This window comes from Euprymna scolopes, chromosome 19 (genome assembly GCF_053919585.1).
Source record: "Euprymna scolopes isolate OS-2025 chromosome 19, ASM5391958v1, whole genome shotgun sequence".
NCBI classification, from domain to species: Eukaryota; Metazoa; Mollusca; class Cephalopoda; order Sepiida; family Sepiolidae; genus Euprymna; species Euprymna scolopes.
Genome location: NC_136500.1, coordinates 116741179 through 116766116, shown reverse-complemented (window position 1 = coordinate 116766116; position 24938 = coordinate 116741179). Strand labels below are relative to the sequence as shown.

General features: G+C 34.7%; 1 protein-coding gene across 1 annotated transcript in view; it reads right to left on the bottom strand.

Moving 5' to 3' along the window:
• Positions 1 to 24938, bottom strand: part of LOC145240304 (uncharacterized) — a 243164-nt gene that overhangs the window by 203420 nt on the left and 14806 nt on the right. Inside the window, exon 3 of the mRNA XM_080103886.1 lies at positions 12943 to 13016. Coding sequence (XP_079960012.1) covers positions 12943 to 13016 — 74 coding nt within the window. The remainder of the gene's footprint in view (positions 1 to 12942; positions 13017 to 24938) is intronic.

The window sequence follows — 24938 nt, the reverse complement described above, 5'->3', positions numbered from 1 at the left end:
GTATTAGCCATGCTCAACGTTGCTTAACTTCTGCGATCTGGTGTGTCAACGTGATTATGCCGTATATTCTTTCAAAAGCACCTATTTTCGACTGATCCTTCGCCATTCTTCAGTGTGAACGATGAAAACATGAATGCAAGCCGGGTAGGGTTAGCAACAGCAGCAGGGGAAGGGGTATAGGCAATGAGGTTAAGATGTATCTGAACACGACCATCCCAATATTTTTGACTTGAAATGGTCAGCAACTTGTGTGGTCTTTATTCAAAACCAAGTCTTTCATAAAACGTGGGAGTGGATACCTACGCACCCCACGTACACACTCGCATATGTAAACACACATGCATGTATACCCGTACATTGAAACACATGCTTCTACACGTACCCGTACATACACAGAATACGCACACACACGTTTATAGACGTAGGTACACATAAACATAACGACTGATAAACAGATGTAGACAGATAACTGGAAACTTCTGACCAAATGCTAATGATATATATATATATATATATATATATATATATATATATATATATATATATATATATATATATATAGTGCCACGCAAAAGTATTGGATACATTACATTTTTCTTCATAACTTTAATTAGGGTTCAAAATTTTACCTAAAATTTGGTCAGTATATTCCTATTACTATTCTAAATTATATTTGGAGTAGTAATTACAAAATTAAAGTTTAGACAGTTTACATTTAAGAAAAAATATGAATTAACAAACGCAAAAGTATTGGATACAATTATTTTTCTGAAATAAATTTAAATGATTTTTGTTAGCGTGTTGCAATAATGCAAACGCGTTATCACTGACCAATCAGATAACTTTATATTAAAATAATTTTAAGAAATTCTTCCAGTTTGGAGTCACTCCTTCAAAGTCAACCAGTTCATGTATAAAAATGCCTAAAACTAAAGAGTTGTCAATAGACATTCGTCAAAAAACACAAAGAAGGAAAAGGGTATCGAATAATATCAAGGGAACTTAATCTACCACTTAGTACAGTTGGAATCGTTATTAGAAAGTTTAAAAATCCTGGTGAAGCTGTTGCAAATCTTCCAAGACGTGGTCGGCCAAGGAAATTAAACGAAAACAAATCAAGGTGGGTAAGCAGAAAGGTAAAAAAAAAAAAAAAAAAAGAATTTTCTTACTCGTGGTGAAATTCAAAGCGACCTCAGAGAATCTGGGATTAATGTGAGCAAGGTTACAATCAGTAGAGTTCTAAATCATGCAGATTTTGTATCAAGAGCCCCAAGAAAAGTTCCATTATTGAAGCTTAAACATGTCAGATCACGTTTGATTTATGTTAAAACATATGGGAAACAACCCCAAGAATTTTGGAACAAGGTAATCTGGTCAGACGAAACGAAGATCGAAATCTTTAGAAGAAACAGCAACACATGTATGGCGTAAAAATGGCGCCGCTTATAACAAAAAGAATACCATTCCTACGGTAAAGTTTGGCGGTGGTTCGATATGGGGGGGGCGGTTCATCCAAAGGTACTGGTGAACTAGAAATCATCAATGGTAGAATGAATGGACGTATGTGCAGGGAGATTTTGGAGAAAAACCTCCAGAAATCTGCTTATTTGTTGGGACATAATAGCAATTTCGTGTTTCAGCAGGACAATGATCCAAGCAAACTTCTAAACTAACCAAAGAACGGCTTAGAAATAACGGAATTGACATTCTTATTTGGCTCAGTCAGTCTCAACACCTCAACCCAATTGAAAATTTGTGGAAAATATTGAAGATCAATTTTCACAAGAGGAATCCACAAAATATTCAACAACTGGAACAGTTCTGCAAAGAAAAATGGTACAAAATACCTGCATATCTTTGCAAAAAACATGTGTGCAACTATAGAAAGCGATTGAAAGCTGTTGAACGCAATAAAGGCTATACAACCAAATATTAAATCAATGTATCCAATACTTTTGCGTTAGCTGATTTATATTTTTTCTTTAATATAAACTTTCTAAACTTTAATTTTGTAATTACTACCTTAAATATTAGTTAGAATTGTAATAGGAATATACTGACCAAATTTTAGGTAAAATCTTGAACCTTAATTAAAGTTATGAAGAAAAATGTAATGCATCCAATACTTTTGCGTGGCACTGTGCATATATATATATATATATATATATATATATATATATATATATATATATATATATATATATATATACTAGCAAAAGTACCCGTTCAAAAGCAGCCTACAGAAAATGGACTCTGATTTATGAAAGTATGATAGGTTATGAAAGGAAGGCTTGTAAAGAGATAGCTTCGAATTTGGGGGTATCAAAACCAAAGCTAAATATGATGAAAGAAAAAATAAAATAGATAAACACCATAATTTATTATACCATACCTGTTCACACTGAAAAACTTATGACAATGTTCTGTGGATCTATATTAAAAAACCTTGTTAAACTTTGTGACATATTTCTATTCTATGGAGGTCAGGCGCGAACGGACACCCCATTATTTTATTATACCATATTTCTTTAAACTGAAACATAATTATCAAAGTATAATTACGCAGATAGATATGAAAAGTCTTTGTTAAAGTTTGTACCTATTTCCATTCTATGGAGACCAGGCGCGAACGCAGACCCCACAATTTTATTATACCATCCCTATTTAAGTTAAAACATACTTATCAAAGTATTCTTATGTACATCTATATCAAAAACACTTGTAAACGTTTTTTTTTTATTTTTTTATTTTTTATTTCCATACTTTGTGGACCAGGCGCGAACGCAGACCCCACAATTTTAATGAACCACCGTTCTGCCAGATCAAACATACCCATTCCTATGTCTCGATACATCTTCTATCATTATATGTAATCAGTTTTGTTTTTTTTAAATAGTTAACCATATAGGAGCCTATTCGTGACCATACACACACACACACACACACACACATTCAGTTTTATATTATAGATATATATATCAGCTTACCGTAACGTAATGCTTCACAAGTTCAACAGACAAAGTATTATTATTGTATTTATATGGATTTACTTGAATACTATACTAAGCAACTCTTATTACGTGTGTTGAATGGATTACGTATGTATATTTGATAAGATACTTGTAAGGAAGATTAAGTACATATTGTATCTTGGCAACTAACAAGGTTCCCTTCTCATGATTTTATTCAAGTTGGATTTGTACAAAAGTCGGAATTCCAACCTTGTTTTATTTGAATACACAAAACAGAACGACGGCTTGCTTAGAACGAACCGATGAAACAGACGACAAATAAATCGTTGAACAATTACGATATATCAAGTGTTTGTCATTTGTGTTTTATTAAATTTTCAGTCGAAGCATATTTTTACATACACATTTCTATGTATTATACATAAATACACGAATAATACACGTATCGATTAAGCATAGACACTTCTCTGCAACACACACACTTCTTTGGAGTATACACCCTCCGATTAAGCATGCACAATGCACATGTCTAAAAACTATTAGCAATTTGATTAAGCATACATACTTCTATTAGCCATACACAATTCTCTTACGTACACACACTTTTATAAAGTACAAACACTTCTATAGGGTATAAGCACTTCTATAAAGTATAAGCACTTCTATATCGTATAAGCACTTCTATAGGGTATAAACACTTCTATAGGGTATAAACACTTCTATAAAGCATAAGCATTTCTATAAGATATAAACACTTCTATAAAGCATAAGCATTTCTATAAGATATAAACACTTCTATAAAGTATGAACACTTCTACAAAGTATAAGCACTTCTATAAAGTATAAGTACTTCTATAAAGTATAAACACTTCTACAAGGTATAAACACTTCTATAGGGTATAAGCACTTCTATAAAGTATAAGCATTTCTATAAAGTATGAACACTTCTACAAAGTATAAGCACTTCTATAAAGTATAAGTACTTCTATAAAGTATAAACACTTCTATAAAGCATAAGCATTTCTATAAGATATAAACACTTCTATAAAGTATGAACACTTCTACAAAGTATAAGCACTTATATAAAGTATAAGTACTTCTATAAAGTATAAACACTTCTACAAGGTATAAACACTTCTATATGGTATAAACACTTCTATAAAGTATAAGCATTTCTATAAGGTATAAACATTTCTATAGGGTATAAACACTTTTATATGGTATAAACATTTCTATGAAGTATAGACACTTCTATAAACTATAATCACTTCCATAAGGTATAGGCACTTCTATGAAGTATAAATACTTCTATACTTTGAGTCGATTATGCAGTGAAGTCATTTTCTTTTTTATAGATTTGCACTTATTTTAAACTTACCCGTGGAAATTTTACAGCATGAGAAATATATTTAATCAACGAATATGTTTTGATAAAGCTGCTATTTTTCTGGATAGCGTAAAAACTTGATTATGGAGAAATAAAAGACAATACCACGCAGCAAATATGAATTTATTAACATTTTCATGAAAATAATGTTCATTGTATTTTAAATATACCCAATCGAGATAAAATAATCAGTACTGATAACTACCAAGAATGTAATATTGTATTACATAGTTCAATACAAATAATAAAATCACATTATAAAAGACAGTCTTTTATTCAGCACGTTTAAGCAGATAATAATCTTCTTTTTTGCCCTGTTTCTTTCGAATGTTCTCTTTTTTACATAATATTCTGTTGACTTCACTCTTCTGCAAAGAACTACTGCGTGTCGAAATTACTACGAGTTCCTTCTTTACACTATTAAAACAATGACCATATATTATTATTAGTAGTAGCAGCAGTAGTAGTAGTAGTAGTAGTAGTAGTAGTAGTAGTAGTAGTTTTTTAATGCTCTTTACTTGAAATAATTTCAGCGAACCGAAATTAAAACGAAATTTGAGGGGATAACTACTTAAATTAGTTTTTACATAAACTGCACATGCCATAATCGAATATTCCTCAAGCACAAAATAACAGAAAACATTAAAATATGTTTATAAATATTCCTTACGATGACGGAACTCTCTAAAATTGTTAACACAGAATGCTCAGGTGCCCTTCCTTCAAATTGAAAACGGGGCTCTCCATTTCAAAGTTGCTGTCATTATGATTTTTTTAAACCGGTTCGTGAATTAAAAAAAAAATTTTTTTAACAAACTACTTAAAAATACAAACCAATGAACTTTTCTACCATAAAAGTAACTTTTATTGACTATGGTAACATTTATTTCTTGTATATTTATAATATTATATATATATAAAACATTTTCTCTTTGTAAGGAAACATCATTTTGTTGGTCTCTCTTGGCTACGAATGGAAACAAAGTTGATATAAAAAAATATATTTTCGCAAAAATTATCTTTACTTTCATCATATTTTGCTTAGGGTAAAATTTTTGAGTATCAAATTACAACCCCCTCCTTTTCATGACCTATCATACTTTCATCAATCAGAGTTCATTTTCTGTAGGCTGTTTTTGAACCAGTCAACGATGGGTACTACTGCTAGTATATATATATATATATATATATATATATATATATATATATATATATATATATATATATATATATATATATACTAGCAAAACTACCCGTCGTTGACTGGGTTCAAAAAAGCCTACAGAAAATGGACTCTGATTTATGAAAATATGATAGGTTATGAAAAGGAAGGGTTGTAAAGAGATAGCTTCGAATTTGGGGGTATCAAAACCAAAGCAAAATATGATGGAAATAAAAATAAAATAGATAAGCCCCATAATTTATTATACCATACCTGTTCACACTGAAACACTTATCACAATATTCTGTGGATCTATATTTAAAAAAAAACCTGTTAAACTTTGTGACATATTTCCATCCTATGGAGGACAGGTGCGAACGAACACCCCATAATTTTATTATATTATATTTCTTCAAACTGAAACATAATTATCAAAGTATACTTACGCAGATAGATATGAAAAGTCTTTATTAAAGTTTGTGCCTATTTCCATTCTATGGAGGCCAGGCGCGAACGCACAACCCACAATTTTATTATACCATCCCTATTTAAGTTAAAACATAATTATCAAAGTATTCTTATGTACATCTATATCAAAAACACTTGTAAACGTTTTTTTTTTTTAATTTTTAAATTTTTTATTTCTATACTTTGTTGACCAGGCGCGTATGCAGACCCCACAATTTTAATGAATCATCATTATGCCAGATCAAACATACTCATTCCTGTGTCTCGATACATCTTCTATCATTATATGTGATCAGTTTTCTATAATAGTCACCATATAGGAGCCTATTCGTGACCAGACACATACACAGACGTTCAGCTTTATATTTTAGATAATAATAATAGATAGATAATATAATAATTTTTCGGGATCAACGGCCAACTAGCACCATGTGTGTTTGTATGTATGTATGTGTGTGTTGGGGTGGAGAGGACTCCCGTAAGCCGTGGTGAAGGCAACCTTTCTAGGAGAAGCAAATCTCTGATTTAAAAAAAACGTAAAGCGGGAGACCAGTACCTGCATTAAGCTGGTTTGCAGTTTAACTTGTTGCTGGCTATCTTGATCTTGCTTGTTGCTGGATCTCAACATTTTGAACCGAGAGAGAGACTTAGCTGTCGTACAAAGCTAAGACTCTGTAACAAAATCTGTGTATAGATACTCCCTCAGGCATTTGTCTATTAAAATGGTCCTGTGACGATGGAAGTCATTTTTGGGCTCATGGACTTTAAGTGTCTGAGGGAGTGGCACTCGTCTGACAAGACGTTGCAATCAATATATATATATATATATATATATCGTCCTACACATACACATTGTGGATACTTGTTATTAAGCATTTGAAACGTACGAAACGAACTCTGCCTTTGTATCGTTATACATGCGGCTGGGGATCGATTGTGAATATCATGCTCCCATGAAACCTCCTCCTAAGGAGGAAGCCGGTTAAACCCGCTTTATGATTTGTGCCGCAGTTTTTTGTTTGTTTTGATTCTTTCATTGGTGTTCTTGATTTTAATCTATAATAATCGTCATTCTATGCGTTTTTCTAAATAAAAATTCAATAAATAAAAATAAATTCTTTTTTATTTTCAGATTTTTATGTTTCTCTCGTGTCAATTCATTTGTTATGGTATCATCCCAACTGTGACATGTTTCTATCCTCTTTTTAATGTATCGTTTATATTCATGGTTGGTGCTCGACGGAGCTCCAGTCTCTGCTACTCTTTATAAAACATTCACAGCAGAAAGTTGTCTAACACCACAGCAAAAGAACTTTCCTTTCTCTATTTCCTAACCAAAAAACATGAACAGTTTCCTACAACATCCCATTTGTAGGAGATACCACGGGTCTACTTCCTAACTGACTACAACACGGTCGTCTTCAAGTCTAATGTGGAGAAATACTTGTTAAGCTGTCGCCTTGGAGAAACAAGTAATCGTTTGCCAATCTTATCGATTGTTTTTTAATCATTTATCTCCCTCCCACGACCGGGTGATACAAGAAGCGGTCAGAAAATGGGATTTGACGAAGAGTACTCTGGTCTACAAAAATTGCCTGTGCAGCTCCGTAGTCATTTCTCGGTCGGACCGCCTCAGGCGATTAGCAATAAAGTAGCCTCTTCTAAAAGGATGAGAAGGCAAATCCTTTGAAAGTGGATCTACTAGAACTGCATAGGGTCAATTTCAAAAATGGCCAGGACTTTGTTGACTTTATGGAAGCGATTATTATCTAACTGACGATCGTTTTAACTGCTATCCTCGATTAGCCTTGAATCTTAATAAGTGATGATGCATCACTGCAAAAAACAAAAAACAAATAAATAGCTCGCCCTTCCCTCTTCAAAAATTGAAGTTTCAAACTTAAGCAAGATCTTATTTTATTAATTGAAATTCTTTGAGATGAGTAATTTGTATTATTTATCCATTTATCGCGAACTATTATACTCATCTTTTTTAGTTGTTGTTTCATGACGTTTCGGCCAACTGTTCCTCTGACCTTCTTCAGGTGATTAACCGCGACGGGATAAGAACGCCAAATCTCCTAACTGCATCCTCAGCAAATACTGCCTTTTTCAATTACTGAAACGACAACGGCTATGGAAAGCAGTTAGGAGATTTGGCGTTCCAGTCCCGTCACGGTTAACCACCTGACGAAGGCCAGAGGAATAGTTGACCGAAACATCGTGAAGCAACAACTAAAAGATGAGGATAACAGTATACAATAAATAAATGGATAAATGATGCAAAGAATTCCAATTAATTAAATAATATACCATTTGGTGCGGACCCAAATCCAACCTTGATTGCCCTTCGGGGCCTGTTGAATCTCTACGGTTCCAGGTGAACATTGAATGAGTGAAGATAGCGGTTTCAATCCTACCCAAAGCCGGCCAGAGGCCTAGTTGGCCAAAACGTTGTGAGACGACAACTATGGAAGGCAGTAATTGCTGAGGATACAGTTAGGAGAGTAGGCGTTCCTATCCCGTTGAAAGACTGAGATAAATAAAGAACTCTTCAGACAAACGCGAGAGGAATAGATAGATAAATTAAACGAGATCAACCGACCGACAACGATTCTTATAGCGTTACTTACTGTTTTTGATAAAGATATACAACATATATAAAGATATAACAACCCCAACTGAAAACCTGGGTGTGCGAATTCTAATCCAGTTCGTTCCACAGAAACACTTTCACCAAACCAACGCCTGACCTTGTGTCTACCTTCCTGGGGAGGAGGTAAATATAATAAAATAAAGGTTTATGAACGTTTGTAATGACCGATACTTATATCGGCTACTTACACGGTTTTTACACTCCTGTTGCTTTTTACTGCCATGTCTTCGTGTTGTGCATCATCTCATGTGTGACACTTTTGTCGTCCTTTGATTCGGAAAGACGCCAATTAGGGGGTGACAAAACACGCCATAAAAAAAAAATGTTGAACGTGGGTCGTTCGCTAGGCCATCGTAAAACAATATAAAAACAACGTGTCTTGTCTTGATCGCACTCTTCAACTTGAGTTTGCGGGGAACAAACAAAAGTTGCTGACAAAATGTCCAATTGTCTTCAGCTTACAAGGTGAAGGTTGCAAAACGCAATCCTCTTTTCGTTCGTTTTAAGATACGTCCTCGCATATGTGTGTCAAGTGCTATCTGTCCGTCGCGCCTAAGTCTGAAACGGCATTTCTGTCAATAAACGCGCAGATTGAATGGACGTATCTTAAGTTAAAAGCGTCGAAGAATAAGAAAACTCTGGTCGTTGTGCGGGCTGTTACGTTCAAATTTAAAACATCATCTTTTTTTTTTTTTTTTTTTTTTTACCGATCAGGCTTATGTCGGAAATAGGAATTTTTGTTTGTCTGTCTGTCTTAAATTTTAAATAACATTTTCGTCTTCCTACAAAATTTGTTAAAAATAACTTTTTTTATTGGTCTGTCATACTCAAGTTTAAAATAGCATTACAAACTCACCATTCAGTGCATTCACCCATGCATTATTGTTGCCACATGTGAGTTTCTACACCAACCACAAGTCTCTCCCTCTTAGACAGGGTATAAAAAAAGTTTCCAATCTAATAGATCCCACACTATCAACCAAGCTCCAACCGCTGCCACATCGCCGCAATGTTGCATCCCTGTGCCTGTTTTATAAATCTTTTAAGAAATACATAGCACCCGTGTTCTATCGACGTATATACCTTCAACTAACCCGTTAAGCAGCAAAATTCTACCCCTTCACTGTTAAAGTCTCTCGATGCCGGAAAGCTTTCTACTCTAATAGTTTATTCAGAAGAATATCACGTTTTACAATTTCTTTTTCCAAGTACTCTAACCACTGCGTTTTTTTTATTAAAAAACAAAAAATTGAAAAGTTAAAGTTTAAAATAGATTTTAGTCGGCCTGCCACGCTTGTTAGAAATAGAATCTTTGTTTGTCTTTCAAGCTTAAGTATAAAATATCAATTTTAGTGATCTGCGACGCTCAAGTTTAAAACAGGATTTTGACACGTCTATGTTGTGCTAGAAATACTATTTTCGTTGGTCAGTCACTCCCTTTGCAACAGTCTTAACATTGTTAAACGCGCAGATGAATGGACGCAACTAAAGAATATTTGTTTCTAAGTCATAAAAATACACGATTTAATGCGATTCCACGTGAACTCTATTCATATGTGTGATCTTTTACTGACGTAAGTAAAACAAATGATTAACAACCCCCTCCCTCTCTCTCTCTCTCTCTCTCTCTCTCTCTCTCTCTCTCTCTCTCTCTCTCTCTCTCTGAGTTTTCATAATTTAACTCCTCAGTTGTTTTCCGAAGCATTCAGAATCAAGTGACGGCAAGACTTCTCAATGCATCAGTACTCTCTTCAAAAAAAAAAAAAAAAAAAAAAAAAAAAAAAAAACATTATATTAATTGCTGTCATATGAAGGACCAGTTCAAAGTCGATTCGATCAATTTCGGCCTTTATTTTTATTACACAAAATACTGAAAACATAAAATCCAGAATAACATATTTTTCCTCGTATTAATTTAAGGTCTACGGTCTCGGAAGAGAGACTTGACACTTTGGTAATGCTTTCTATACACGACAAGATTACTAAAGCCATTTATTTTGAAAGTATTTTGCAAGATTTTGAAAATAAAAAGCGGGAACAGTCTTTTCTTCTGTATATCTCTTATTGCTCTTTTTGTGTTAGAAACAAAACTTTTTAGATTTTCTTTAAAAAATGTATTATATCAAGCGTTTAACGTTCATGTTTTATTTTTTTTTTGTTTTCTTGTAAATTTTTTTTGTTTTCTTTTTCCGTATGAAATATAAAAATCCATAAATTCGCAATGTAGAATTGATGTAGTCGCAAGAACAAAGGAAGAAAATGAAAATCTGACTCGTCATTTTTTAAGTGCAAGTGAAATGTATTTATTCGTGGTTCCTCAAAAAAATAAAAAGAAGCATTTCATTATATTCTCAAAGTCTTTTCGTACATACATGTGCTTTTTAAAAGTCTCTGTTGCCGCCACCTCACGCTGGTGCTAACTAGCGCTTTCTCACTCTCGACTTTAACACGTCTATCTTGCCTAGTCGCAAGTTGCTCCTCTTATATATTGGTGTATTTTGTTCCTTTTCTCGTGATGCAAGTTCACGCACACTTGCTAATTTGCATACATGCTTTAATGGCTGCTGCTGTTACGATGATGCCTCCCTTCAGTCTCGAAAGACAAAGGATGCCCTCTATAGGGCCAGCTGCGCATGTAATTATGTGGCAAGGGTTGCGCAATCCCAACCACACTTCACCTGAATCGGCACTGCTTTAGTCCAGTGGCAAGGAGAAGTCCAGGACGACTGGAAACAATGCCGAGATAAGCGGAGAGCACATACAGCACCTGGAAGTCCCAAATGGTCACCCATCTAGTAGAGGCCAGGCTCATCATTGTTTAACTTCGGTGATCTGACAGGGACCGGTGTGTCAAATGTGCTGCTGTTAATATTTTCGGTAACCAGCTATCCTTCAGCTGCTGCTGATTTTCTCACACGCGCTTGCTTATACGCGCTCTGTTACATTGCCATTAATTTTCTAATAAGGTCCCGCAATTCCCTACACCAGCACTAATCATAAAGTTGGATGACTGGTGATGATCGTCAAAACGTTTGCCACAGTACTCCAGCACAATTGTTGGTTGGTTGGTTGGTTGTTTTTGTTTTACGGCATATCAACCTTTTTCAGGTTATTTAATGCCGAATCTAGTGATTTTGAGGAACGATTTTTTAATGGAGTATATTTGTTTTTTAAGTCGGATTCTATTTAACCCATAGTTGGGACCCCAACAGGTACTACCACTCCGAGTCAGAGTGGACCTAGGAGCAATGGCAATTAAAGGGTGGTTCCACACTCCCCAAGGCCCGCAAGCTGAGGCCTCACCATCGGATATAGTTTTAGGTCATATCCAGGACCCAGCATAATTGTGGCGTAATCCTTTCCTTTGCAACTTGTCTTCTCCGGCCCAAAGGTGCAGGGGAAGGGGGTGACCGTCTTGGGTTCTTTCAGAGACCACACTCGGGTGTCTTCTATCTCTCTATTATGAGACTTTGACATAAGGATACTTTCCCTTTGAATTAAACCCTAACGAAATATTCAAATAAAAAAAAAATTAATGTTAAAACTAGACGGATATCATCCAGAATAAAGATCTCTTCGAAATGGCTACACACGAGGCTATATAAGTAAATAATGGCACACCTACTCTAAGTGATACTACTATAAATGACAGCACCAAGCTGGATATGTAGTAAGATCGCGATGCGACCCGGACGAACGTCAAAAAACGATGAGCTTGAATAGATACCCTCTTTCATTTTCCGAAGTTTGCATCGACCGAAACGTTATGAAAATAACAATCAAGATGAGAGCAGTAGTCCGAAGAATTCAAATAATACGAATAACTGATCCTTATCTCAGAAATTCAAAAACGGAAAAAAAAAATTGTATTTGGATTCTTCGGACTACTGTTCTCATCTTGATTGTTATTTTCATAACGTTTCAGTCGATTTAACCTCGAAAAGTTACATCGACCGAAACGTTATGAAAATAATGCTCCATATGGGAACAATGGTCGGAAGACTTAAAATAATACAGATTGTTTTGTTTTATTTTTGTTTTTGTTTTGTTTTATAATTATTATAGACTTCCAATTATTTCCTCGCCATCATCATAAAATCTAAAGAAAATTTCTGTAATTATTTTATTACGATTTCAAATTTTAAAAAAAGAAATTATTTGAATTGGCGTGCAGAAGAGATAAGTTTGGAAAACCCGGCGTTTACGGGTACTTCAGTTACTTGACTTCTGAATCACCTAATCTACCAAATTCTATTATTGTTCTATTTTTAAAAAAGAAAGTATTTGTGAATCTTACCAATTGACGTTTGCTTTGTATAGGTGGCAGCACAGACTTCCGGGAAAACTTGGAGCGGACACAAGTGAATTTATCTGTTAATGAAAAGAAAAACAGAAATTATATCTTAATTTGGAAATAAGTTTTGGAATGGCAAATAGTTTGGTTTCATCAAGTGAAATAGCCAACCTTGACAGAATTAAACTAGGTTACATTTCATGGAATATTTCATGGAATATTTCACGAGATATATCATGTTCCACGTGTAGTAGCTACTAACAGCCCCTCACGTCCGGGTAGTAATATGTCTTGCTTGGTGTAGAAAAAAAAAGAGTAAAAATAAAAGTTCAATGTTAATTAAATATAAACGTGTACGTCCACGAAATGATGCATATCTTTCCATGGGATAATTCATGAACTGTTCTATGGAATATTCCATGGACACGAGATGCCGTTAGTAGATACTAAGAATACAATTACGAGTTACTTAGGACTTCTACTTGGTCATGGCCGACAGAACAAGACCAAGCTACTCCAGTGGCAAAAATATATGGTTCCGTTTGAAATTCTATACACATTCTCTTAGGTCGGCATATTCACATTGACACACCGGTTCCCGCTGGATCACCGAAGTTAAGCAACGTTGAACCTGGTTAGTACTAAATGGGTGATCATTTGGACTTCCAGGTGTTGTATGTGCTCTCCGCTTATCTCGGCATTGTGTTATGTAGTAGGTCGAACACAAAAAAGTATCGATCTATCTATTTATCTATCCATCTAACTGGAGAGATGGACAGGAGATGAGTGTGAAGAATGTTGAAAGACTGTCAAAATATGGTAAATCATATTGTAGACAAGTTTACCGGAAGAACTGGTCAGCTGATCGGATCTACATGTATGTTACGTAGATCAGGTTAGCTTGAGATCATGGAATTTGGATGTTGAGCAGAGCGGACGGTTTAACAGGTCGTCCCCACTTCACTGGGGAGAGGGCTGACGTGTCTCAACACGCATTTGAAGAAGGCCTGAGCTTACATCGGCCAAAAATTTTTTAGAATAATATCTAAGATAAGAACAGTAGCCCGAATAATCAAAATAATACAAATTATCAATCTTCATCTAAAAATAAAATACGAAACGTAATATTACTTCAGCAACAATAAGTTATAATTTTAACATTTAGCTCCTGCCTGTGATTGTAAGGAGTTTCGGCTGTTACAGACTCCAAGACAACACCAAGTAACTGAAGTTAAATTTATAATAAAACCACAACACCGATGAAGATGAGGTCTATTTGTTTTGTGTCTATATGCAATGTTTTGCGGAGTAATTAGTTTCTGTTTCGGTTGGCTAAAACAGGCATGTTAAAACTTGCGTAAAAATACACCGGACAATTCGGACACTTTTGTGTTTGCACAGATTTCCGTTTCTGCCCACCTCGTTGGCGCGAAATTTTAATTCAGTTTCTGAACGGGCGCTGTGGAGATGAGGCGCTCCGCTAAACATATCTTCCCATTCCTTACCAGAAAACGGTAAGACAAGATGTAAGTCTAGAACTCAATCTTTTGTTAGACTGTTCTACATTCTTGTGTACCTGTGTCGATGAATGGTTGAATCAAGTTAATATTATTATAGTGAAGATGTTTGAATCTTTTGATATGAAACTGATGACTATTCTCCTATTTTTATAGCCAGCTCAGTCCAGCCTCTACAAAATATCTATTTTCTCGCTCCGGCACAGCAATTCACAGCAAGCCTAATAAGGAAAGTGCGTTTTAACACACATTCATCTTACTTAGCAATATCTGGTGAGACTTAGAAGTAATTTATTAGAAACCCGTAAAAAATATAATTACATGCGTGTGTGTGTGTGTGTGTGTGTGTGTGTGTGTGTGTGTGTGTGTGTGTGTGTGTGTGTGTGTGTGTGCATAAAAATAAAAGTTGTTCATGGACACGTGTTTCTCAGTCGGTTCTAGCGAACAGCAGTACGACTAACTTGGTTAAGAAATAAACTCAGGATTACATTTTCTTAGCTAATACTTAGGCAATAAAAAGCGTACGTATAAAAGCCATTGTAGTCCACTGACATTAACAAATCAGAATATAAAAAGAGTCATGGGTTCGTTTCTTGCTGAAGTCAGGTATTCTGATGATCGATGTAACTAAGAACAACGTATATAGGATAACTTTTATGGACGTATAAAATAAATACACAAGTAAATAAAATAAGTATGTTCCTTAATGGATTGAGTGATTCATACGCTTTAACTGTCGACAAAAAGCAGCAAAGCATAACTTCATATATATATATATATATATATATATATATATATATATATATATATATATATATATATATATATATATATATATATATACTAGTAGTCTGCTAGGCGTTGTTCGGTAGTAAGATAAGCTTAAATATTATAATTTATGAAGGATTTATCATTTTAGAGAAAATTGCCCATCGATTATTATATTGAACCTAGTGAGATCAAAATTAATATATATATATATATGTATATATATATATATAAGTGAACGTGTCTGTGTGCCTGTCTGTGTATCTGTCTGTCTGTGTGTCTGTGTGTGTACATTTCCCTACACAATAACTCTGTCAATTGTGTCTACAGACTCGAAATTTGCTATACAGGGTACTGAGATTTGGGAAAATCTATGTGATCGGTTTTCGGCCAGAAATTTGGTGATTTAGGGGACAAAGTTCAACGAATTGACCTTTGAGAACTCTACCAAGCTCCTCCGACAATTTAGTGTCCAAACACTTGAAATTTTAGATATAGGTTCCTTGGACATGGATCTAACTTACTGCCTTGATGTGAGCCCAAAATGATAAATTGGAAGGGGTCATAATAGGGGTCAAAATTAACAAAATTGACCGTTTTTTTTTGTTTGTTTTTTGCTCAGCATACACCCCCAAACACCCGGGCAACGCCGGGCACCCATGCTAGTATATCTATAAAAGTGACCGTGTCTGTGTATCTGTCTGTCTGTGTGTCTGTCTGTCTGTGTGTCTGTGTACATTTTCCTACGCAATAACTCTGTTAATTTTCAGTCTACAGACTGAAAATTTGATATACAGGGTACTGAGATTTGGTAAAATCTATGTGATCGGTTTTCGGCCAGAAATTTGGCTGTTAAGGGGTCAAAGTTCAACGAATTGACCTTTGAGAACTCTACCAAACTCCTCCGACAATTTTCGTCTAAACACTTGAAATTTATAGGTTCCTTGGATATGGATCTAACTTAACTTAAATTAAGCACAAAACAATAAATGTTAAGGGATCATAATAAGGTTAAATTTTAAAAAATTGACAACTTTTTTTTCTTTTTTTTTTTTTTGCTCAGCATACATCTCCAAACACCCGGGCAACGCCGGGCTGAAATGCTAGTCTATATATCTATAAAAGTGAATGTGTCTGTTTGTCTGTCTGTCTGTCTGTCTGTCTGTCTGTCTGTCTGTGTGTCTGTGTCCTACGCAATAACTCTCTTAAGTTTTAGTATACAGACTCGAAATTTGATATACGGTGTACTGAGATTTGGGAAAATCTATGTGGTCTGTTTTCGACAAGAAATTTGGCTGTTAAGAGGTCAAAGTTCAACGATTTGACCTTTGAGAACTCTACCAAACTCCTCCGACAATTTTGGGTCCAAACACTTGAAATTTTAAATATAGGTGTCTTGGGCATGGATTTAACTTAATAAATTGATGTGAGCCCAAAACAATAAATATTAAGGGGACATAGTAGGAGTCAAGGTTAAAAAAAAATTTACCTTTTTTTTTATATTTTTATATTTTTATATTTTTATTTTATTTTTTATTTTTACTTATTTATTTATTTATTTGCTCAGCATACACCTCCAAACACCCGCGCAACGCCGAGCACACATGCTTGTATATATCTATCTATCTAGCTATATATCTATAAAAGTGAAAGTGTCTGTGTGTCTGTGCACATTTTCCTACGCAATAACTCTGTCAATTTTTAGTCTGCAGACTCGAAATTTTATATACTACTGAGATTTGGGAAAATTTATGTGATCGGATTTCGGCCAGAAATTTGTCTGTTAAGGGGTCAAAGTTCAACGATTTGACCATTGAAAACTCTACCAAACTCTTCCGACAATTTTCGGTCTAAACACTTGAAATTTTAGATATAGGTAGGTTCTTTGGACATAGATCTAACTTAATAATTTGATTTGAGCCCTAAACAATAAATGTTACAGGGTCATAATAGGAACCAAAGTTAAAAAATTGACCTTTTTTTTTTCTTTTTTTTTTTGCTCAGCATACACCTCCAAACACCCGGACAACGCCGGGCACCATGCTAGTATATCTATAAAAGTGACCGTGTCTGTTTGTATGTGTGGCTGTCTGTGTGTCTGTGTACATTTCCCTACGCTATAACTCTGTCAATTTTTAGTCTACAGACTCGGAATTTGATCTACAGGGTACTGAGATTTTGGGAAAATCTATGTGATCGGTTTTCGGCGAGAAATTTGATATATAAAGGGTACTGAGATTTGGAAAAATCGATGTGATCGGTTTTCGGCCAGATATTTGGCGATTAAGGGGTCAAAGTTCAACGATTTGACCTTTGAAACTCCAGCAAACTCCTCCGACAATTTTGGGTCTAAACACTTGAAATTTTAGATATAGATTCCTTGGACATGGTTCTAACTTTATAACTGGATTTGAGCCCAAAACAATAAATTTTAAGGGGTCATAATAGGGGTCAAAGTTAAAAAAATTTACCTTTTTTATTTTTTTTATTTATTTTTATTTATTTATCTTTTTTTTTGCTAAGCATACACCTCCAAACACCCGCGCAACGCCGGGCACCCATTCTAGTATATCAATAAAAGTGAACGTGTCTGTGTGTCTGTGTGTCTGTGTGTCTGTCTGTGTGTCTGTGTACATTTTCCTACGCAATAACTCTGTCAATTATAAGTCTACTGAGATTTGAGAAAATCTATGTGATCGGTTTTCGACCAGACATTTGGCTGTTAAGTTTACCGATTTGACCTTTTAGAACTCTACCAAACTTTTCCGAAAATTTGGGGTCCAACACTTGAAATTTAAGATATATGTTCCTTGGACATTGATCTAACTTAATAACTCGATTTGAGCCCAAAACAGTAAATGTTAAGGGTCATAGCAGGGGCCGAATAAAAAAAAATTGACCGCTGCGGTCTCTACCAAATTGTCTTAACAGGAATCCAGTGTTGAGGCTTTATTTGGAGGCTTCGGGGAATATGGAGTTGCCCCTTAGTTATCATTGCTTCCAAGTCAACTTTAGCCCGGAATGTTAATACCTGTTAAAGCATCGGGTTCAACTAAATAATGCTGTTTAAAATGCACTAAACTTTTACGTTAGTCTTTTTTCTTTCATTTTGCAATATTTAATCATGTTCTGCAATTTAAAAAACAAGGTTTTTTACTTCTATAAAACAACCTTACTAAACGTCAGGACTAAGTATTTGAAGATATAAAGAACTTGAAGAATTTTTTTTTTCTTTTCAAAATTACTCGATTTGGCACTAAAGGTCGATATACCATAATACAAAACAACCAAACCAAACACCATGAATAAATATTTGAAGATATAAAGAACTTTAAGCATAGAATATTTTTTCAATATTATTGGATTCGGCATAAAATAATCCAAAAAGAGTTGAAACTGCTTTCTCAATTTCCCTTAATCGGTAGTTCCCAACTGTTGGTTTGTTTTTTGTTTGTTTATTTTTTGTTTTTGTTGTGTTGTGTTGTGTGTGTATGTGTGTGTGTGCGTGTGTGTGTGTGTGCGTGTGTTGTGTGTGTGTGTGTGTGCGCGCGCGTGTTGTGTGTGTGTGTGTGTGTGTGTGTGTGTGTGTGTATTTTTTAGATGAGGATTTATAATTTGGATTAGTTGGATTATCCGGACTACTATTTTCATCTTGAATCTTATCCTCACAGTGTTTCGATAGATGTAACCTCAGATCTTCTTCGTGTGACACTCGAATATCTGTCGGCGGTTACAGTGGTCGAAACGTTGTAAGGAAAACATCCAAAATTACAACATTAGTCCAAATAATACAAATAACGCAAAAAAAAAAATGTTAGTTCGATAGTTCGAATCAAGTCTCAATCTCTTAGACAGATTGTTACTTGGGTTGGACTTTGAACATCCGAGAAGATAATTTTATATGTTAGAAGACAAATTATTATATTTCTTATTCCCTCATTTTTTTTATTTTCTCATTTTCTTTTCTTGCTTTATGCTTCCTTTTCTGCTGTAGCAGTCGAAACTTGCTACAATCACAGGCAGGAGCTAATTCTCGCGGCTCGAGATTTGAAATCCATTTTCTCCCTGGCTTGTCCAATCACAAGCCAGCTCTCAATCACGTGACCGAGTACACAAAAGGTGAAATCTGAAACGCTTACTCCTCTTTCCTCCTGACCCTGCCGGCAGCATTTGGCCCTAGGCTTAAAGTGTGTGTGTGTGTGTGTGTGTGTGTGTGTGTGTGTGTGTGTGTGTGTGTGTGTGTGTGTGTGCGTGTGTGTGTGTGTGTGTGTCTTTTTGTCGGCACTTTACAAGAAATTTCCCTAAAACATTGCACCGCTAAAGATTGAGTTTAAAGATAAGTTTTTCGAATTTCGACGATTTTTTTTTTTTTTTTAGACGTTTTGAACTCGCGGTTCTGGTTGGATTAAATCTATTCGCTTACGTATCTAATGCTCATGTTATCATAATACTTAATCCTAAAATGAAAACAAGAAATTAGTGCATTAAAAAAGAAAACAAACGAAAGAAAGCATAAAAGATTAACATATAGACAATACCCTATTTTTTTTAATCTAAACTTTTCTTGCACCCCTGGGATGTCTTCTTTACCCTCGGGGGATGCAAGCACACCAAATTGGGAACCTCTGCTCTAGGTGATTGGATTGATCGCCAAGAATGTGTGGTTTATATTTTTTATACATATATACGGTTAATTTTACAGTTCTTTTTTTCTACATAGGAATCACCACTTATCAAAGCCCAGAAGCCACTCGAGGATAAGGGTTCATGGGTATACATTAGTCATTGTGATTATAGCGTAGTAAACATAAGTAGTGGAAATTTTGTAAATTTGATTACTTGCGTGGACGGTTCATCAAGAACTTGTTTATGTTGGACTTGAAGACAATCATATTGTAGTCAGCTGGAAAGCAGGCAATCGGAAGAGAATTCCACAGGTGTGCAGTTCTAAGAAAGAAGCTCTTCCCTTCCGCCATTTCAATGGAGCCTGTGAAGGTATACTCCTACCTGTTACGCCATTGACTGGTATTACCAGATTATTCACGTTAATCATGCGATACGAATTAACAATTTGCAAGATCAAGAGTATCAATTACACTTTATGATGCCTTTTCTTACAATCAATGGTGGCATTAGCAAGTCAAGTGAGAAAGAAAAAAGTCGTCGAAATTTTTAATAGATCTAATTTACTCTGTACTTTATGAATCTGCACGCAGGATCCGTGTGTGGGCGTTGCCCGGGAAATGAGGAAAACTAGCATCGCAAAACCCACAGGAAAATTGACCGTAAAAAAACTGTACAAAATGCTTTTATCATGATATGAAAATATTTGTAAATTTTATTTATGGCGATACTCAATAACTCGTTTGCTTGGCCGCGATGTGTGTATGTGTATGTTTATCAATAGAAACAACAAGTAAATATATATATAAATTAAACAGTAGATGTATGTGTGTCTGTCTGCGTGTAAATATTTAACCGATAAACTTTTAAACTACCGGTCACATAACACTGAAGTTAACAGAAAATAGTAATCAAATACCAAGGATATATATAACGAGTAAATTCTTTGTTTAAATGGACGAATAACGCATACAGACATATATCGGCAAGAAACAATGCAAACTAATCATTCCAACTTGCCAACATATTTTTGATTCTTTTTACGCATGCTCAAATTCAATTCATTTCTTCAAGTCGTTTAAAATTAAGGTTTTCTTGCATATCTCAATAGCTACATCGGTTAGAGACGCGATTGGAGAGCTAAATGCTTTGGTTTCGATTCTAGCTGATGGAACTCAAGTCCTTTTTATTTTTATACTAGCGGGGGTACCCGCTGTTGCCTTTTTTTTGAGGTGTGTGTGTAAGGAGGGGTAACGTAAAGAATACCCCTGTTTAAAAATATAAAAAAAAACGATGTTAAACCTCTTTTAAAAAATCGGCATGAAAAAAAGACGAAAACAAAAACAGCGAACAAATGTAAAACTTCTTTAAAAAAAGAAATCGGAAAAACAGAAAGAATAAATCAGGGAAAGAAATGATGGACATGTTCGGAAGAACAAAAACAAAAAAACACAGCGAAAAGAAAAAAAAATGGCATAAATAACCCTTCGATTCGGTTAACTTCATGGTGCGTTTCACCCAGTCCATTCCAGTTTTTTAATCAACTACAAAACGAAATGAAGCGAAAAAATAGCATAAATAACACTTTGATTCGGTTAACTTCATGACACGTTTCATTCAGTAGAATTAAAATTCCATTCCAGTTTTTTTAAGCAACTACGAAGTAAAGAAAACCAAAATCGGTGTTCCTTCGTAACTGTCTCTTGTGGACGATCCCGCAACGGTGTTAAGTGGTGGCAGGTGAAGGAGGAATTTATAAGAGAGAAAAGATTTTACCACTTCCATTGATCTTAACCGATTTTGGCCATAAAACTCAACAGATAGAATATAGAAATCTACGATTATCGAGGAAGTGGATAAGTAACAGGCGTATAATATTTCTACAGTTTGTGCATATTACATTTGCATGAAATGTCTTGATTTTTTTAATCCTATTAAGGTAAAAATCAGAGGGGAAAAATGAGTTCATTTTATATATATATATATATATATATATATATATACTAGACTGTCCGTGACCCGTTGGGTCAGTTTGTTATATTAGTTATGGAATTAATGTATGAGCGTGACACTTGTGACATAAAGAAAATAGTTTTTTGTGACACAACAGAAACATTTATATGAAAGTATATTGAAATGAAAAAGAATATAGATAGGTTTCTATGAGTCATTCTGTTTATAATTATTGATTTTTGAAAAAAAACTTACAGCCATTGAATTATAAGTGGTTTTCCATACTTATAGGTAAACGTGGACTGAACAGATACCATAATTCTTAAAATTAAATTCAAATTTTTATATATCTTTTTATTTAAATGCGAAAAAAATTGGGACGCTGAAAAAGTACACAGTAAAACAATACATTTTATTATTATTTATTTAGTAGTATTAACGATTGTTTATTTGGATAATTTAAACGCGAAAAAAACAATTGGGATACTGAAAATGTACACAGTAAAACAACACGTTTTGTTGTCGCGTTGATTATTTGTTTATGTACGCATGCGCAACCGGAAGTCGTAAACCGGATGTTGGGTTACAACACCTGTTACAAGGTCATTTGAGTTTCATAACTATATATATATATATATATATATATATATATATATATATATATATATATATATATATATATAGTTTTTAAAACACTACTGTATATTAGGTACAAGATAATATTCAGTACAGAATCGGTTTTTAATTTATTTATTGCGGACTATTATCCTCATCTTCCTTAGTTGTTTCACGACGTTTCGGCGAACGACTCCTCTGGCCTTCGTCAGGTGGTAAACTGTGATGGGATAGGAACTCCAAATCACCTAACTGCATTCTCAGCAATTACTGCCATCCATAGTTGTTGTCGTCTCACCACGTTTTAGCCAAGTAAGCCTCTAGGGGCTTTGGGGAGGATTGAAACCGCTATCTTCAAGCAATTCTCGCCATAAAGATTCAACGTCTCTATTCACTTCGCCATGGGCCCCGAAAGAATAGTTGGCCGAAACGTCATGAAAAAATAACTAAGAAAGACGCGAATAATAGTCCACAATAAATAAATTAATTAATAATACTCATCTCAATAATGAATTCCCATTAAAAATAATATAGAATCCATTCTGTAATATATACGAAATACTAATAATACGGAATCTGCATAAATTATAAGCGTATGTTACGGCCCGGCAAGGCTGGGTGTTCGCCACTCGTTTTAAATAAGATTTGTAAACATTACGGATAGATATTTTTAATTTCGCAATGAAATTTATGCGAAGGCTAAGTTGTGTGTATATGTGTGTGTGTTTAGAAGGCTTTGTTTTTGAATTTACAGTTAAAAAAAAGAATAAAATGATTTATCTGTTTACATATAAACCGACATGCATTCTAGTGGATTTAATTTCGTACTAAAATAAGTGTGTGTTTTCCGAAGAATGTGTCTGTTTGAAGGTATTTTTACTCTACAATGTAAACGTGGGTCGCAACTGCAGAAGTAAATTAACCAGGAAGGATCGGAAAGACTCTTTCCACCCAAAATGCTAAGCTCTGATCCACGCTAAATATACACAGGCGGAAAAAGTAAATCCGCACTTGTAATTTAAAAAAAACTGCAAATTTAAGCTAAATTTAATGTAACCCTTTAAATGAACTATACCTCATTTGATTCGCCTTTTATTCTTCTTTAATTTTACTTGTTCATATTTGACTTTTAATTAAAATATTCTAGTGTTCACGTCAAGTTAAAAAAAATAACTTCAATGAACTAGTTAATATTTAGTAGCATAACACTTCTGAAATTTGACAGCCTGCAATTTTTGGGAATTCTTTGAATTAGACTGCAGCAATAATCCAGGGAAAGGGCATCCCACTTTTCTTTAATTTTTGTCCAAAGTTCTTCGAAATTTGAAATTTTATCATTGCGTAGCTGTTTCTTGATGTAATGCCATACGTTTTCGATAGGATTGAGGGTTGGAGATTGTGCAGGCCAATCCAAACACGGAATATCATGCTTTTCCAAGAACCTCTTCATATTGCCAGCTGTGTGAATGAGAACATTATCCTGCATGAAGATGGGATTATCATCCAAATTCCGACCAAAGTAGGGTAGAAAATGCTCAGTCAACATATTAATGTACTTGGTCGAATTAATTCGATCTTGCAAGCAAACAATTGGTAGTAATAATGCCAAATTGAACCTCCACTACCTTGCTGCGTTGAAACTGTGAACCTAGGTTTAAATTCTTCGTCTTTCCTTCGACAGGCGTACTGCCTACCATCACTGCCTATCCTATTGAACTTACTTTCATCGCTAAAAAGCACTTTTGACAAATATGAAAAGTCGCGATCTTCATTGCATCTGACGAAGTCCAGACGGCGCTTTCTGTTCTTTACAGAATTGGCTTGCGTCTTGCAACATATCCTCGCAAATTAATTTTTTTAATCTATTCTTGACAGTAGAAAGAGAGAACTTTTTAACAAGATTGCACTGTTGTTTGATTTGGGGAGCCGTTATAAATCTGTTTCTTAGGCTGCGGATCTTGGTAGCATTGTCTTCTCTGTTAGAAGTAACTCTAGTACGACCAGATTTAGCGGCATCACGAACACTGCCGGTGTTTTGGTGCTTTTGCACAGTCTTTTGTACCGTTTTCTCATCCCAATTCAATCTTCGGCCGATTTTTCGATTGGATAAATCAGAAAAGTGGAGATTAATGAGCTCCTGACTATCACTAAGAGACAGTCGTGGCATATGGACTTAATGTTACGTTGTATAACCTTGAACAACAACAATTACGATTAGAGATGCTTTGCTGCCTGTTAGTGGATATTTTTAACTGATTTAGGGGCGATAATTTAAGCTGGTTTTAAGCGAATTTGTTGCTGCGGGCTTTCTTTTTGCCTCCTCAATTCGAAATTATTTTTATAAATTGACGTGAGCACTAGAGTTTTTCAATTAAAAGTCAAATATGAACAGGTAAAATTATAGAGGAATAAAAGGCGAATCAAATGAGTTATAGGCTGTTTAAACAGTTACATTAAATTTAGCTTAAATTTGCAGTTTTTGAAAAAATTAAAAGTGCGGACTTTCTTTTTTGCCGGCACTGT